Source organism: Gopherus flavomarginatus, chromosome 12, assembly GCF_025201925.1.
Source record: "Gopherus flavomarginatus isolate rGopFla2 chromosome 12, rGopFla2.mat.asm, whole genome shotgun sequence".
NCBI classification, from domain to species: domain Eukaryota; kingdom Metazoa; phylum Chordata; order Testudines; family Testudinidae; genus Gopherus; species Gopherus flavomarginatus.
Genome location: NC_066628.1, coordinates 37,134,418 through 37,151,458, shown reverse-complemented (window position 1 = coordinate 37,151,458; position 17,041 = coordinate 37,134,418). Strand labels below are relative to the sequence as shown.

At 48.8% G+C, this 17,041-nt stretch overlaps 1 protein-coding gene across 5 annotated transcripts in view; it reads right to left on the bottom strand.

Annotated features, from left to right (window-relative positions):
- The window catches only part of UNC13D (unc-13 homolog D), a 51,163-nt gene that overhangs the window by 30,274 nt on the left and 3,848 nt on the right, over positions 1 to 17,041 (bottom strand). For 2 of the 5 annotated variants that reach the window (XM_050919239.1, XM_050919240.1), the window contains exons 3-6: positions 16,836 to 16,900; positions 2,851 to 2,883; positions 2,102 to 2,209; positions 770 to 829 (exon numbers count right to left, since the gene is read on the bottom strand). In XM_050919239.1, the coding sequence (XP_050775196.1) occupies positions 770 to 829; positions 2,102 to 2,209; positions 2,851 to 2,883 (201 nt within the window). In that variant the 5' untranslated portion in view covers positions 16,836 to 16,900. Of the gene's footprint in view, positions 1 to 769; positions 830 to 2,101; positions 2,210 to 2,850; positions 2,884 to 6,126; positions 6,146 to 10,981; positions 11,117 to 16,835; positions 16,999 to 17,041 lie in introns of those variants that run through there. The other 3 variants (XM_050919238.1, XM_050919236.1, XM_050919237.1) reach the window with 3 other exon arrangements.

Below are 17,041 nucleotides of genomic sequence, written 5' to 3'. Positions count from 1 at the left end.
CTAACTCATCTTCCTGAGCTGGAAATTTCACCTCCAGCTCCTGTGCAGTCGTTCCCACGGTCTGGCTACTACCTCCTTTTCATAACTGGTCTTTCAGCCCCACAGACTTTGCAGAGGGGACAAAAGCTGACAGGTAGGGGGGATCATCCCATATAAGACACCTACCTCTTTCCAAAATCTCACTCTGGCTGGTTGGTTTCCCTCCTTGCTCCCCCAAAACATAAGACTTTAATCTGGATTTGATAGCAATGACTGTCAGTATCAAAGGACAAACTTGGACTATGGATAGTCCACCCGGGCCGTAGCTAACCAGCTGCTGTCCTACCTAAACAGGGCACAGGGTTTAGGACCAATCCTTGGGGATAGTCATATTAAACATACCTCTGGCATTGACCTAGCCTCTGTGTTGTTCCACATAACTGAAGCACTGAGGTCACTAGCACGCGTGCAGGCTATAGATACACACGGCCATGTCACCTGAACATGTTACCACTCTGTAGAATGGGGAATCCCTTGAGTTCTTGCTTCAGATGCACTGCCTTGGGGTGGGCACACACTTAAGGGATGATGCCTGTATCTATCACACATTCATGTACACACATGAGCTGACCTTGCTGAGCTCAATGGGAGTTTTACCTGGCCCGGGCCCACAGAGGGAAGTGACCTGGCACAAATCCTGCTGACATTGCAGGTGACTGCGGAATAGAAATGTACGGAGCCTGCCCCTACTTATGGGTGGTGTGATCTGGGGGAGATGAGCAGACTTTACCTCCAGCTCTCTGACCCGCCGCAGTATAACGTAATGCTCCTCCGGCTCCATGCTGAAGGCCTGTTTTAAATATTACAGAAGATATAGGGTTGGCTTTATAACAATGGTACCTGGGATACATCCAGTTGTGCTTCCCATCTGAGACCACTACGCCCTTCCTCTGGGAGCCAGCTGGCACTCACAAAGGGTTTGATGGGAAAGGAGAGAACAGCTTAAATTAAGCCTAATCAGGACCCAGACTCCTGAACACTTGGGTGCAGTCCAGACAGACTTCCTAGTCTGTCCCTCCCCTACATAATGGCTTCTTCCCAGCCAGACTGCTCCTCTCAGCTGCACTTCCGCCCCCAGCCTCTGAGCAGACTCTGCTGCCCTTCCACTTCCTCTTCCCCGGGGCTATTATTTTCTTCCCACTCCCAGGTACCCGACCCTCCTGTGACCCTGCTCAGGCGGCTGGCTGGTGTGACTCAGCACTGCTCTGCGCTGCAGAAGGCTGCTCTGACTATGACTCACGCCTGTGTCCAGCAGGCCGCCTCTAACTGCAGGAGCTCGGAGAAAAGATTCATGTCTTATTCCTGCTTAGGGTGACCAGACAGCAAGTGTGAAAAATTGGGACAGAGGGTGGGGGAGGGACAGGGGGTAATAGGAGGCTATATAAGAAAAAGACCCCCAAATCTGGACTGTCCCTATAAAATTGGGATATCTGGTCACCCTATTCCTGCTCTGCAGAGCAGCCCCGGCAGCTGCAGGGATCTGAAATATGGAGAGAAGTGCTCCCGCTCAGTGTGGGACAGAGGGAACTCCAGGGTTAGGAGCATGGAGGTAGCCTCTTCCCAATGTGGGACTGAGGGAGTTTTGTGGGCTAGAGGAAGAGAGAGAGCGCCCACCCTAGGGCAGGATACAGGAGCAGCTCTAGACATTTTGCCACCCCAAGCATGGCGGCATGCCGCGGGGGGCGCTCTGCCGGTCGCCGGTCCCGTGGCTCTGGTGGACCTCCCGCAGGCGTGCCTGCGGAGGGTCTGCTAGTCCCGCGGCTCCACTGAATCCGCAGGACCAGCGGACCCTCCGCAGGCACGCCTGCAGGAGGTCCACCAGAGCCGCGGGACCAGGGGACCCTCCGCAGGCAAGCCGCCGAAGGCTGCCCACCTGCTGCCCTCCCGGCAACTGGCAGATCGCCCCCCGCGGCATGCTGCCCCAAGCACGCGCTTGGCGTGCTGGGGCCTGGAGCCGCTCCTGGCAGGATAGCAAGAGGACAGGAAAGTAGGACTGGGTTTCAAGGAGCTGCTGGACCTGCACTCTCCCTTGACCTGGATGGGGATGGACCCAGGGACTGACCTTTTGCACATATTCGTACAATTCATTGGTATCGGCAACATAAGCAGGTTCGGGCTTGCCCTGACGGTGCAGGATGATGTAGAGAACCTCCTCGTACAAGAGGTTGAGCTGCAGGGAAAGAGGGTGACAGGTCACAGTCAGCTCCTCTACTAGACATTGTGCGAGCTAGTCTCCGGCGTGCTGGATGACGTATTTTCTGGGGCAGGGTGAAGGGTGTATGGACTGTACCGTTAAATGTTTCCTCCATAAAACACAAGGGGAAACATGTTTGCTCTCCTTTCACAAACTGCATCTGCTGCCCAGAATAAACAGCAGGACATACTGTCTGGAAAGCTCCTGGCCATGTTATCCCATGCCTCAAATCAGGCCTGTTATACTCCCCCTTCAGCATTGGCCCAAGCTCAGTAGAACACACTTGCTTTTGGGCAGCTTTTACAGCACTGCACGTCCCTGCTATCAGGAACAGCTGAATCTGGAGCAGGCTAGTAGCGACTGGACATTGTTATAATGAAGCCTAGTTCTACAGGTGTTTTGTCAACATGGCAATTGCCACTAATTAGCCTCTTTGTTGGTAGTCTCCACAGAGGACTAGTTCTCGGTAAGGCTGGAACCTGTGCTGAGGCACATTGCAAGGAAGCTTGCATTGCCACTGCCGGTCCATATGGATAGAAAAAAGGATGTCCATATGCAGGGCTGCCAACCCTTTTACCAACACTCCACTGATTAAAGAAACAATGCCAGACTCATACCTCTCGCCTGGAAAATCGGTGGGACAGGTCCATCTAGAAGAAACAAGAAAGACACGTTTCCATTTAGTTTTGATGGCGTAACACAGGGGTAGGCAATGTATGACACGTGTGCCAAAGGCGGCATGCGAGCTGATTTTCAGTGGCACTCACACTGCTTGGGTCCTGGCCACCAGTCCAGGGGGGCTCTGCATTTTAATTTAATTTTAAATGCAGTGTCTTAAACATTTTAAAAACCTTATTTACTTTCTATAATATACAACTAAACTATTGTTGTATGTACTTATAGAAAGAGACCTTCTAAAAATGTTAAAATGTATTTCTGGCACACGGAACCTTAAATGAGAGTGAATAAATGAAAACTCGGCACAGCACTTCTGAAAGGTTGCCGACCCCTGGCATAATAGAACCGTTTTTTCATCAGATGCTTTTTCTGAGAATGCAACAAGGCCAGGGGTGCTTCATTCTCCACTCTGCATGTTTTAAAAAACGACATGTAGATTGTGACAGATGCATCAACTTCCTCCAATAGCTGTGTTAAGTGGATGGAGCATTGTGAGCTAGGGATTGTATGGACTTCCATGGGGGCGGGGGACCTCAGCCCTTCAGGTGCTAGGACAGCAGGGTGGTGATTAGGCAAATTCACTCAGGTTTAACACCTCTCAAGAGGTACCAACACTCAAGGAGAGGCTTGCATATACTGCTTCAAACCAGTGTCTCTAGAGAACTAATAGACAAAAAAAGGTCTTTTAGATACATAGCCTGAGTTTAAACTGACTCAGGCCCTGCTTTTGCATCCAGCAAAAGGACAGGAGCTTTTGTACAAGGGAGGCCCCATTCCTCCCTGGGACAGGTTAGAAGGACGTGACCCATTCTTGGAGGTGCTTGTTCTCAGTTGTTATGAACTTGTGACCACAGGAAACCTCCTTGGTGGCATTTGAAGGACTGATCACCTGCCAGAGCCCTTGCTGGAGCTGGAGTGATCTCTGGCAGGCTTATTACCATACATGTAGGTTCTTTGATTGTTTGTAATGTTTTCTCTAGGATGCTTTTACCTTAAAAATAAATGTGCTTGTTTAGGAAGAGCTGTGTTGTAATTTAACTGGGGGCAATTACACTGAGGAAGGGAAGCAAAGCAGACTTGCTTAGACAGTCTAACTTGCTGGGGAATTCACAGTGTAGTCAGGGAACTGTGATGCCTGAACATAACCTGGTCAGCAAGGAGAGAGAAACATGACTCCACCCAAGAGAGGCAATGGCGCGGAGTGAGAAGCCTAAGAGTGGATGCCCTCAGTGGACCCTAGAGGGGAAAATACAGGTGCAGGTGTCCTGAACTGCGACAGATTATTTTGGAGAGGTTCAAGAACATGCATAGCCTGTACTTCTAGATCAGCGGTTCTCAGCTTTCCAGACCCCTTTCAGGAGTCTGCTTTGTCTTGCATACCCCATGTTTTGCCTCACTTAAAAACTACTTGCTTCCAAAATCAGACATAAAAATACAAAAGTATCAGAGCCCACTACTGATTAAATATTGCTCGCTTTCTCATTTTATCACACAATTATAAAATAGATTAATTGGAATATACTGTACTTACGTTTCAGTGTACGGTACACAGAGCAATCCAAACAAGTCATTGTATGAAATGTTAACTTGTACTGGCTTCCTTAGTGTTTTTTATGTAGCCTGTTGTAAAACTAGGCAAATATCTAGATGAGTTGAGGTATCCCTGGAAGACCATGAGAACCACTGGTCTAGATAGTCTATTGGCATAGTTACACACCCTCTTGGAAAATCTCAACCCTCCAGGGCCTACAGGTGCTGTTCACAGACTCATTGCCTAGGGCCAGACAACTAACTGCTCCATCACAGGACAGCCACCTCACCGCACAAGGCTTTGAAGAGGTGCCTTTAGGGCTGTACTCACAACTCTCTGAGGCAGGGGTAGGCAACCTAAGGCACTTCTGAAAGGTTGCCGACCCTGGCTCTGAGGGATAGTCATGGGTCTAGACAACAGGCCCTTCACAGGGGGTTCATGTCACTGTAAATGTCAACAGAACGTCACAGGCAGATGGGCAGGGCCATACACAATGTGGTCTATGAAGTCATAGGGCCCGAGCAGTGTGCCCATCAGAGCCTCCCTGCACTAAGCACAGCCGTTCAAGCTTCAATAGTCTGGTCTGGAAAGTTTGAGCATAGCGCCTCCACCATGTCAAACATACATAGCCAACAGGGCCAGGCAGTAAATCAGAGGCATGGCAGTCGCGCCTCACTGGAACTCACAAAGACCCAGCCACTTTGCACTCAGCGTGGGCGAGTAAACAAGAGCCCTGCACCATACAACTGAAACACCTGGAGAAACAGCAAAATAGAAACTTACACCCTTCCCTTGCGGCAGCCAGAACAAACCTTTCTGAGGTTTCAGTTTAACAAGGGATTCAGGCAGATTTTGCACGCCCTAGTAGGGTTTGGTGTGGCAACGAGGCGTGGGGTGTCTAAGAAAATACTCCTACTTGGCATCTGTACTGTGCAGCACTTTCCCTAGCAGGGCAGCTCCACCCAATGGATTTATTTCAAGGGGGCAGTGGAAGCCACCTGGAGGGGAAAGGCAGGAGAGGGGGACTGGGACATACTACCCAACAAGGTCCCATGAATCCCCTAGTCAGCCCCAGCTCATCCCTCCATTCCCCGGTCAGATCTGCAAGGGGTAGAAGCAGACAGGGGACAGTGAGAGGGTGTGGAGCACATGTAGCTGGGCTCAGCAACCTAAAGCAGGTGCAACCATTGGGTATGAAAGGAGAAGGAAAGCCAGCAGCAGGCATCTGGTGGTGGAGAGATTTGAGAAAGGGAAAATACTACTTGTCTCCCAAGAAAGGAGAACATTGATTTTTAAATAATTGCAAACTTGTATTGTATCCCAGGTGAGGGAAGGACTTTCTTTCATTGCTCTACACAGAGGAAGAGTGTAGTTTGTTTTTGTTTGGGGATAGGCTGCTCACCCTCCTGGAGAGAGAAAGCCCACAGTGTGACAGGACCCAATCCCCACCCCCCCACCCCTGCCCGGAATCCTTCACCAGGAGCATAACGGACCTGATAAATTCTTGGCAGCAGCAGGTCAGAGACAAAGTCTGTATATAAATTTTTAAAAGGCTGGATAACTTTGTGACCAATAAACACTTGTAACTAGACAAGCCAAGATAAGTTGAGGAGGACCTAAGTCTCATGCTTTCAGGTGTCAGTTTGTTGGCTCAGGAAGGAATTTCCTCTCCCCCCACACTCACCATCAGAAGAGCAGAACTGACCACCTGGTTGGTGTCCCTAGCTCTGAAGCCTCAAATAGTGGCCACTGCTGAAGGACATATGGTCATTGGTATGACCAATCCTATGTGCCTAGAGAGTGCAGCACATTCTTCACTCAGGTCCCGAGTTCAATACAGTTAAAAGTGAGGCCTTTACGGAAGCACCAGATGCTTCTCTAAGGAGATCTGGGATCTCCTGGTACTTTTGAATGTTTCACATTCTAGTCTGGTGGTGCTATTGTGAACTTGTGGACACAGAAATCCATTCTAAACAGGCGGCTGTTCAACACTGGGAACAAAAAAATCCCCCATCAGGAGGAAGAGACAATTTCTTCCAATTCAATTATCCAGGCCAGTAATGATAGCCGATCAAAAGTGTCAGGAGAGCCCTTTGCTACAGACAGTTCCTTGGAATCCAGCATTCATGACGCCAGGATCTAGAGTTCAGGCTTGGAGCAAACACATCTCGACTCAGTTCAGGAATTACTGGCGAGGGACAGATACATTCAGAATAGGAGAGTTGCTAATGTGGCATTTGAGCCATGTGGTATATGAATATCTTGTTCCATTCATTATGAAGGTCAGTTGTATGCGTGATTGATCCAAAAAAGAACTAGATAAGTTCATGGAGGCTAGGTCCATCAATGGCGATGAGCGAGGAGGGGCAGGGACGGTGTCCCTAGCCTCTGTTTGCCAGAAGCTGAGAGTGGACGATGGCATGGATCCCTTGATGATTACCTGTTCTGTTCATTCCGTCTGGGGCACCTGGCACTGGCCACTGTCAGAAGACAGGATACTGGGCTAGATGGACCTTTGGTCTGACCCAGTGAGCCCGTTCTTATGGTCTTATGATGAAAGGAAGGACAGATGAGATTCTCAGTATAAAGGTTTGGGGAATTCCAGGGATTATGGTGCAACGTGACTAGAGGCTTCTTTACAAATAAATGGCTAAGATTTGTAGAAAGGAGCCACTAACCCCCACACTTTCTCTGTACAGCTTGTTTTCCTAGAAACACCATGATGTTTGCATTTTATTGTCTTGTCACACAGTCAGTGCGATTTCCCTTTGAGACAGTGTTGTTTTGGGTTTATAAAGTTAACACAGAAAAGCCAAGAGGACATATAAATCCTAAGTGTGTATTCCAGGAAGGAAATTTTGTCCAGACAGCATCATTATGTTGCTCCTTGTTGATATATGGGTGCCTCCTATTAATGGAGAAGGGATAATAATAGTATCTGATCATCTGAAGGTTACACATTTGACTTTTGCTATGAACAACAACAAAATGTTTAATCTCTAGTATCAAGCGTTGTTTCCTTTATAATACATGGGTCATGATAATGTGGTGGATCCTATATTGCAGCGGGGCAATTTTTGAAAACTTGTTTAACTTTGTGCATTATGTAAAAAGCAACTCAATCAAACCCCAAAATTAGCCATGGCTCTGGATCTAAAACACCCAAGCATGGCGCACGTTTGGATCCGATCCAAGTGGGACATCGATCTGGTCCTTTTTTGTTTAATGGGTGGGACCAGCACTTCTGATCCCAACAACCCTCAAACTTTGCAGAAGTTCAGCTCCCAGCTTTGCGGCTTAAGCTCATTTCTAAACAAAATGGGACCTTTTCAGCCAATGTCCTTTCCTCTGCCAAAGCCAAAGATACCAGGAAATCCTCATAAGCACCAAGTTATTTCTCTTCAAAAAGACTTCTCAGCCTGGTAGTAGGGGCCTGTGCAGGGATTCTCAACCTTTTTCTTTCTGAGGCCCCCACAACATGCTATAAAAACTCCACAGCTCACCTGTGCCACAATAGCTGGTTTTCTGCATATAAAAGCCAGGGTCGGCATTAGGGGGAACAAGCAGGGCAACTGCCTGGGGCCCCAGGCCACAGGGCCCCCCGTGAAGCTACATAGCATAGGCTTCAGCCCTGGGTGGTGGGGTCAGGGCCCTAGGATTCAGCCCCATGCAGTGGGGCTTTGGTTTTCTACCCTGGTCCCCAGCGAGTCTAATGCTGGCCCTGCTTGGTGGCCCCCCCTGAAACTGCTTGCGGCCCCCTAGGGGGCCACAGACACCTGGTTGAGAACCACTGGGCTAGTGCACACCCAGCTAATTCAGAAGGTGAGTGGGCCTTCATTTCACAGATATTCACGCACTCAACCCACAGCCCGAGAACTGAGCAACACATTCCTAGCACGTAGCATCACCTGATGAGCGGTGATTTCACCACCAGAAACTGGGTGATGAGGTTATGTTTTAACTGGCCATGGTATGGTTTAAATTCTCATGTGGCCTGTAGCATTAGCCTCGCGTTGCAGCACCATAATGACTAGGTACAAGAAATCAAGCGTGGGACGGTTAAAGGACAGCGTGAAAAAGCATTATCACATGGCCTTACAAGAGATCAGGTTCAAATTTTCCTTAGGCCGCAAGTGAAATGAGTGTTCCTTTTAGCTCAGGGCTCAGCACACACATACGCGCATCACAAAACCACCATTCAGTTTCACCAAAGGCAGCCCCCACAGCTCAGGAAAGGTCCAAGAGTGAACTAGCAAGTGATGGTAAACATGAGGGCTCAGTAGAACAGGAATGGCAGAGGTGTAATAGCTGCATAATTTACAGGATTGGTGTGGTAAAAAAAGAGATGGAAACAATTTTTTTAATAAAAAATTAGGGCCAAAGCAGAAGTATTTGACTGAAGTCAGTAGTTACACCCAGGATGAACTTGATCCTTAAACTATATATTTCTACCCCTATTGTTCCAGTCTGCTAGGTTATCCCTGGCAAATAGCAGGCGACAGCTGGAAACTGTATTTCGCTCTTTGGTTCCTGAATAGCTCTGCTTGCAACGATCCTCTCTAAAAGCAGCACATTCCAGCTTCTGCAGCCTCCCGGTCCTTGGAGCATCTCCAGTCTTGGAACCACTGCATTTATATTGTCCCCTACACCGTGCTTGAAACAGAGTATTGTCCTTCCCCCGGGGTCGCTGTAGCAGAGTGTAATGACCTTTCTCCCGGACCCTCTTTCTGTGGATCAAAAGCCTCCCACCCCTCCAACCATCCTTCAGGCTGAACCACTAGTGTAGCACTGTTTCAAGCACAAATGGAAAGGCCTTTGTTCTTCCTCAATACAATCACTTATCCACTGGACCCCAGATCCACTTCTTCGCCAATCATAGGCTGCAGCGGGGCTGTAAGAGGGGAGAGGAGAAGCTGCTTTTGGCTCGCTCTCTCTCTCGACACTTTCACGGCTCCCCATATAGAAACAACAAATCTCTTTCTTTCTTGCCAGTGTAACCCACACCATCTCCTGGGTGTGGTGTTCTGTCCCATCTAGTGGCACCAAGACCACTTAGAGAGTTCAAATGAGTCTGCTTTACAGCCTTAGCTAACAGCCAGTTGGCTTTTAGCTCATGTGGTAGAGGCTTATGCTTTAAGCTCCCAAGGCCCCTGGTTCGATCCTGCCGCTGCTGACCAGGGTCTGTCAGCGTTGCCACCCACCTATAGGAGAAATAACTTGATTAATTCGATAGGGTGTTTTTATCCTGGGGTTGGTTGTTTTTTTGTTCTTTTGCTCGTTTGTGTGTGTATGGAGATTATTACGGAAAAGCTAAGCTGAAGAACCAGAGTCTGCATGTAGTGCAGAACGTCCTGAGGTCTGTGGTCATTCTTGTCTCTAATGGGAGGGAGTTCCACAGTCTAGGTCCAGGTCTTCTGAAAGTCTCCTGCATTCATGAGCCTCTCTTATTAGTGGACAGTTTCATTGGTCAGGCAGAACATACATGATGTGGAAAATCAGATTTGCAGAGGGACAGGTTACCTGCCAGATAGCTATGGCCAATCCCATGGAGGGTTTTGATTATCAGGACAGATTAGCTTGGGGAGCCAGTGCAGATAGCACCTAGATGCGGTCTCAGAAACCTTTACAATGAAATATGTAGACTGCTGTGTTTTGCACTAGTGGGAGATTTTTCCAGAGCACATGGCTTTGAGCTGCAGTAAGCAAGCCTGCGTAGGATCAGCTGTTGTACAGTCTTTGGGCTTGTTGCAGATGGAAATGGGTATTTTTAGCTGCTAGTGCTACTTGGGTATACAGTAGCAGTGAGGAGCCCAAAAGGACCCTAAGACTGTGGATCAACAATTCCAGGGCAGACGCCCTCAACTGTGGAGGATGATATTCAGAGTATGTCCTTCTTCAGTGGTAGAATTGCAATGCTGGAACATCTCTGGCAAAAAAGGATAGTGCAGATGCCCTAGCGTCGACAACACCTGCCCACATCAGTCTCTCACTGGGCACTTTTGCCCTTGCTACTCAATAACCATGACTGCAATGAGGTTTCTCTTCTTAATCTCCCACCATTATCACTCCACCGGGTGCTTGGCACAGTGGCGGTGCTAATGGAGACCAGCCAGCAGTGTTTTTACCACCAGGTAATCTAGGCCTGCTTGAAGTCCACACTGGTGCACCCGATTGCCAGAATTGATGGAGCAGTAACAGTGCTACAGCAGTGAAGGATTGAGAGCGTTTAGTGTAGAGACAGATAATATAGGGCCAAGTGCCTTCCCCAAGGTTTTGAGAGCTCTCATCTCCTTCTAGGTTGGAGACCTTGGCCTTCAATTTTGGACCTCAGGGGAATCTCAGGATTTAGTAGCCCCTGACTCTCTTCCCAGTCCCTCCATGTGCCAACGATTAAACCCCAGAAGATGCTCTGTGCAGCAACATCTCAAGATGTGAGCAAAGTGGGAGCAAGAGGAAGTGAGAACAATAGGCATGAAATCAGAGACGCATAGCATGCAACATAAACACCTGTTTAAAATGAGAGTAAAGAGATCACATACGTCACTGCTGTCCTCCCCAGGGCCATTCCCTGCTGGCATCTCGCTGACGGACTCCATGCTGGGGTGGATCAGAGCAAGCCTGTGCTGGATGCCGGAGGCCAAGCCCCAGAGAACACAGCTACAGCTCTGCTTATTTAGGCTTGAACAGCCCTCCCCACCAGCATCACCTCCTCCGCCCTCCCTGTTCATATGCTCAGAGGAAACCACACTCTTTATCTCACCCTGACCATTTTAACAGCAAACGGAAATGCACAGGGGCCTCGTTCAATAGATCTTGAGCTATACTTTCTCCCCTGCTTGTGGACTCCATCTGGGGGCTAGCACTGGGGAGGGACTGAGGCTACGTTCCTCTGATCCACGGCTGGATCCTTAGTTTCTTTCACATTATTAGCTATCAAGGGTTGTAGGTGAATATGGCACTTTACAGACACTCCAGGAGGCACCTTACAGTTCAGCTCAGACCCAGGCAATGCAACTGAAACAAGAAAGGCTCTGAAGCAGAGGTGTCAGGGATAAGATGGACCAGGGAAGGCTTTGCAAAAGGAGTGGGAACCCAACAGGGCGATTGTTAATGGGTGGGAAGTAAAATGCTGTTTCAGGTGTGGGGGCTGATTGAGAAGGGAGCAGCAGGGAGAGAGGGCAGAGCACAGAGCCTGTGATGGGGAACTGAACAGACCATGTGTGAAGGTGAGGCAGAGTCGGAGCCATGCACAGTGTCGAAGGCGAGGATGTGGCGTTGAGGGCCTGGTCCAGGGTGTGAAGCCAGCTGTGAGGCTTTAGAGGGTGGAGTTCACTGTACACTCAAACACAGCACAAGAGAGAATCATCCAGACTCCATTCCCGTGAGAGTTTGTCAAAAGCAGAAGCTGTCTCCATCCGAGGGGGTGGGGAATAAGAAATGTCACTCGAGTGCAGGTGATCGTGTTTGACTGAGGTCAAGCTGGGCCTACTCCAGTCTCTGCAGCTCAGCTCTGTACTCAGGCCACTGGAAACAGCTAGTCCTCCTACTGTATTGCTGGAATGGAGAAGGGAGTTATCCTCCCTAATGCTGGAAAGGGACGTGCTTAGATGGCTGTTCTCCATCAGGGGTTTCTGAGCAGGCGGAACAGATTTCAAAGAAGCAGCTCCTCTCCAATTACGGGAAGCAGAGTTACAAGTTTTGTTTTACCATCACTCTTCATTCTCATAAACAGTTTATCTGATTGCAAATTACCAGACAGATGAGTTAACAGCAGCAACAGCCATCCCCTTCAAGAGATGCCTATCGCAAGGATGGGCAAACTTTTTGGTCTGAGGGCCACATTGGGGAACAGAAATTGTATGGAGGGCCATGAATGCTCACAAAATTGGAGTTGGGGTTTGGGAGGGGGTGAGGGCTCTGGTTGGGGTGCAGTCTCTGGGGTGGAGCTGTGGATGAGGAGTTTGGGTGTAGGAGGGTGTTCTGGGCTGGGACCGAGGGGTTGGAGGTGGATCAGGGCTGGGGCACAGGTGCGGGGAAGGAGTGAAGGTTCCGGCAGGCTCTGGGGTGGGGCTGAGAGATTTGGGGTGCAGGGTGCTCTGTGCTGGGATCAAGGGGTTGGGAGAACAGGATGGGGATCAGGGCTGAGGCAAGGGTGCGGGGAGAGGCTCAGGGGTGCAGGATCCCAGTAGCACTTACCTCAAGCGGCTCTCGGAAGCAGTGGCATGTCCCGTCTCCGGCTCCTACATGTGGAGCAGCCCCTGATCCTTGGAGCGGGGCCATGACACGGCTTCCAGGAGAGCCACATGGTGCGGCCCCGAACCTGGCACCCCAGTGGGAGCTCATGGGCCAGCTTAAAATGGGGGGACGGGATCCAACCTGTGGGCCATAGTTTGCCCACCCCTGGCCTATCGAAAGGATCTGAATTCCTGTTCACTTGATGTGTGAGAGGGAAGGATGGGAACCCAGAGAACCCCACAATCAGAAAGAAAAGCAGCCTAGGAAATCTCAAAGGAAAGGAGACAAGATGCTCTGGGTACTATATATTTAATGTATGTGTGGTGTGTATGCAGATAAGGATGGGCTTGGTCTTACATTTAAACAGTGCCTTTTAGCCAGGAGCACATCCCACGTTCACTGCCCATAAGCGTAAAAAGCACCATCTGGACTGACATTCCAGGGAGGTGTCGAGCTAAAAGCATGAGTTGCTACAGCTTGAGCTAAAGAGGACAGGCTTCATAGCTGGGGCTGTAGCAGACTCATATCCTCTGCAGATCAGGCACAGAGTGGTGTCTACACAGCAGCCATCTCTGGCATTTGAAAAGCACTGGCTGTACCAGCTGTTGGCAGCGCACAGGACGAGGGCTTTGACCCTGCTCTGCTGAAGCTCTGTAATCCACAGTGATTTCTCCATGGGGACAGGAAGCCACAAATGTTGCAGCTGCACCAGTTCAGCTGGTCCTGCTAACGCCAGCCTATAATGCAGTGGCGGGTTACGAGAGCATTTTCTATGCAGCAGTGATGTGAACTATGGGCTAGTACTTTCAGAGTCCCAAAAACACTGGTAGGGGTGTTGTGCCTGGATGATGTCAAAAACACTTATACAAGGGCAAGCGAGACTACTAGCCATTTCATCCAACTGATGTCCTTGCAACCATTTCTTAGTTCAGTGTAGGCACCTTCTGAGTTGCGACCACTTCTGGGGTGAAACTCAGCATCTGTTTAACAGCATCCAATAAACCATTAAACAGCTGGGTTTGGGTAAGACAGGGATTTCCTTTCCAGCTGAAAATGCAGGGGGGAGGCTGAAGTAGGCAGAGATAAAATTGGCCAGGATGTGGGTTAACAGCCCTCACTCTTGTGAAAAATGGCTGCCTGGATCTCTAAGGGATCTCATAGCACACATTAGTTTTACATCTCATCCTCTCTGCCCACCCCCACTGACATACAATTGGGCCAGGACCTTCTGCCTAGTGGCAGGATAAGCACATTCTCTCTCCAGTGACCTTCCAAGCGAAGCTTAATGCTAGTCCATTGATCAGAGGGTGGAGACGCAACTGGTGCACGAGGGCTGAGTTCTACCTGTTAAAAGCTGCTCATAACCATTCAGTGACCCTGCAAACCTCTCTTGCGGTTTCACAAGGGCGCCCAATAGCATCTGCTTTCAGTCCCAGCTCTGGAGAGCCAAACCTTTTCAGCTAGAGACAAGTGGTTTCCATTTGCAAGGGCCAGCAATGAACGACACGGGCACAGTGCCTGGCGAAGAGCGTGCACGCTCCCTAACAGCACAGGAGAGAAAGCCCTTCGCTCCCCTTCCTACTGCAGCACGGACCGGTCCATCTCAGTCTGCATCACTCACAGGTCTCAGTCCTTGTTTCCTATTCAGGGCTGCACAGGGGGATCATACCAATGAGAGTTTCAGTTGGGTGCACAGGTTGCAACAGCCTGGGAGGAACTGTGGTGAGGAAACCCGTCTTTTGTAATCCTCCCCTCTTGCTATGATCCCAGACATTCAGGGAGGAGATGCCTTAGCAGCGCTGTTTCCTCTCACGTTCATTACACTGCTCAGCTTTAGGGGCCACCTCTCTCCCTCTCCACTGTCACACTGACTGATCCGTTGATCTCCTGGTACAGATCACACTCTCTTAGGTGGCCAACTGGAGTCTGAGACCATGGGTTCACTATGGATTTCTGCTGGAACAGCGAGGGCAGACAGGGATGTGATGAGGTGTGATCCCTGATGGGCACAGCTGTCTCAGCAAAAACCCCTAGTGTAGACCCCAGTTATAAGCTGTGCTTTTACAGCTATAGCTTGTTTTGCTTGTGGAGGTGGTTTTGCAGTATAGCTGGATCCACACTAGAAGTACTTTGCAGGTATAGTATATTGGTATTCTTTCACCAGTTAACACTTCTAGCGTAGACACCACCTGAGTTTGCCAGCCTTCAGGAGTTTCAGACAAGTATTTGCTTCATGTTGGGCTTAGATGATGGAGGATTTCTCTCTCCTGACCCCCCATATGCTGGACTGGAATGATTGGTCAGATAGCTTTATTACTCCCTACTAGAGTGACCAGACAGCAAGTGCGAAAAATCGGGACGGGGTGGGGGGTAATAGGAGCCTATGTAAGAAAAAGACCCCAAAATTGGGACTGTCCCTATAAAATCAGGACATCTGGTCACCCTACTCCATACATAGGCAGAATCTATTGGTGTTTTGCTTTGCAATATGCCCAGAAGCCAGTGCACCATAATTGAATAATGAAGACATATAGAGGCAAAATGAGTTTGGAAACTGTTTTCATCTTCGCTTTTAGGTGCCGTGTGATAGGCAATAAAGCTTGTGATTGCAAACGCAAGATTTGATATAGCAAAGCTCACACGAGGTGCAAAACACTGTGGCATAAAACACAGACACCCATTCTCTCTCCATGAGCGGATAGCACTTTTCACTGGGTTCTGCAGACGTCAAGTAACAAAACTCACAGAAATCTCTTATCCCTGCACGGACAGAGAGGATGACGTAAGAGTTTAGTTAGCCCTTGTATCAGCTTCACCTTCCTTTGGAAGGCTCAAGAACTACAATCCATCAAAATTGGTTTGAAAAGAAACACACAATGAAACAGACATTCTTCAGTCACAGGCCAGCCACAATGCTGTGGTTTTATCATTTAAAAAGACTCCTTAAACTAGAAACATGGAAAGCAGCAGTTTAAATATGCGAGGGACGGGGTTTTTTAAACTCAAAAAGTTTGTGCATAAATGCAATGACCAGCTCAAGAGCCTGGTTTTGCAGTGCTCTTTGGAAACATGGCTCGGGCGGTGGACACAAGTACTTTAAATACAAAATTTGACCTAATTTAAAATTATGATCACAGTGGTCAATGCCCTCTAAACAGACCTGCACCTTACAGCTGACCCTGCTCAGGATTGCAAGGGAAGGTGCAGAAACCCTAGTTTGTATGCATGGAAGGGGAGAGGTCCTTGCTGGCCCTGAACTTAGGAATCAGTTGAATCTTGGGCATATGATCTCTCCATCCAGCCCGGGGTTCGTTCAGGCAGCCTTTGCTATTGCATCTGGACTCCTCCCAAAATGACAATGATATCAGACACCGTTATGATAAAGTATCTGATTTTACCGTATTTCTACCTGGAGATTGCACTGGTTACATACACGTAATTATCCTTCCCCCACTCCCAAAATCCAGTACCATGAATTTCGCATGAACTTTCTGGAGCAGTGATTTTTGAATATGGATCTTCTGCTAGGGAAGATAAAATCTCCAGCACGTTCACAGGTAGCTTGATCTCTGCCCTTCCGGATTCCTACCATGGATTTATGAGCTTCTTGATATTGTGCATCTCAGCTACCCTGTTCAAATCCTCTGAACAATGTCCACCACCAAAGCACAGATACCTAGCCAGACTAATGCAAACCACTCAAGAGACTGGCAGAGCACCCCAAAGAGAATGGCAATGGAAATTTCTGCTATAATATACTGCCCAAGATTTTCCGCACAAAGTATGAGTAACACTTTCAAGGGCCTGTTCTGCAAAGACACTCTCAGCACTTTCTGAAAATTAGACCCTCTTCCAGGCATCTCCAACTGGGATCCCAAAGTCACTTTTGAAATCTGGGCCATTTGGGTGTGCTCCAAACTAGAGTATGTTGCACCAAATAGTGGAGTCCTCTGAAAGAGTGTTTTAAAGCAGCATTGAATGCATCCAAGGTAAATGAGATGCCACAATTGAGTGACCTGGGTATATTCACTGCTATGGGAGTCTTCAGAGAAAACCGAACAGATCAACAAGTCACTTTAAAAGGGATTTTCTCCTTTAAAGAGAACCCAGTGTTAAAAGCAATTCTCAGTAAATGTAAGTTACAGCTTATCTTCCTACCTCTTGGCTTGGTTATCCTGCCGACGGGCCCACAGCCTTTCCTCACTCTTATCTTGATCACTGGGCTGGAAATACATGAAAAGTTGAAAAAATGATTTCAACACGAGTCCCACTACTTCTCCTTTTAACACCCAGGGGGCTGCTAGGGAGGAGGTTGGGTTGAATGACTATGCAAAACTCTGCCCTGCCTGTTACTGTTTGACAAG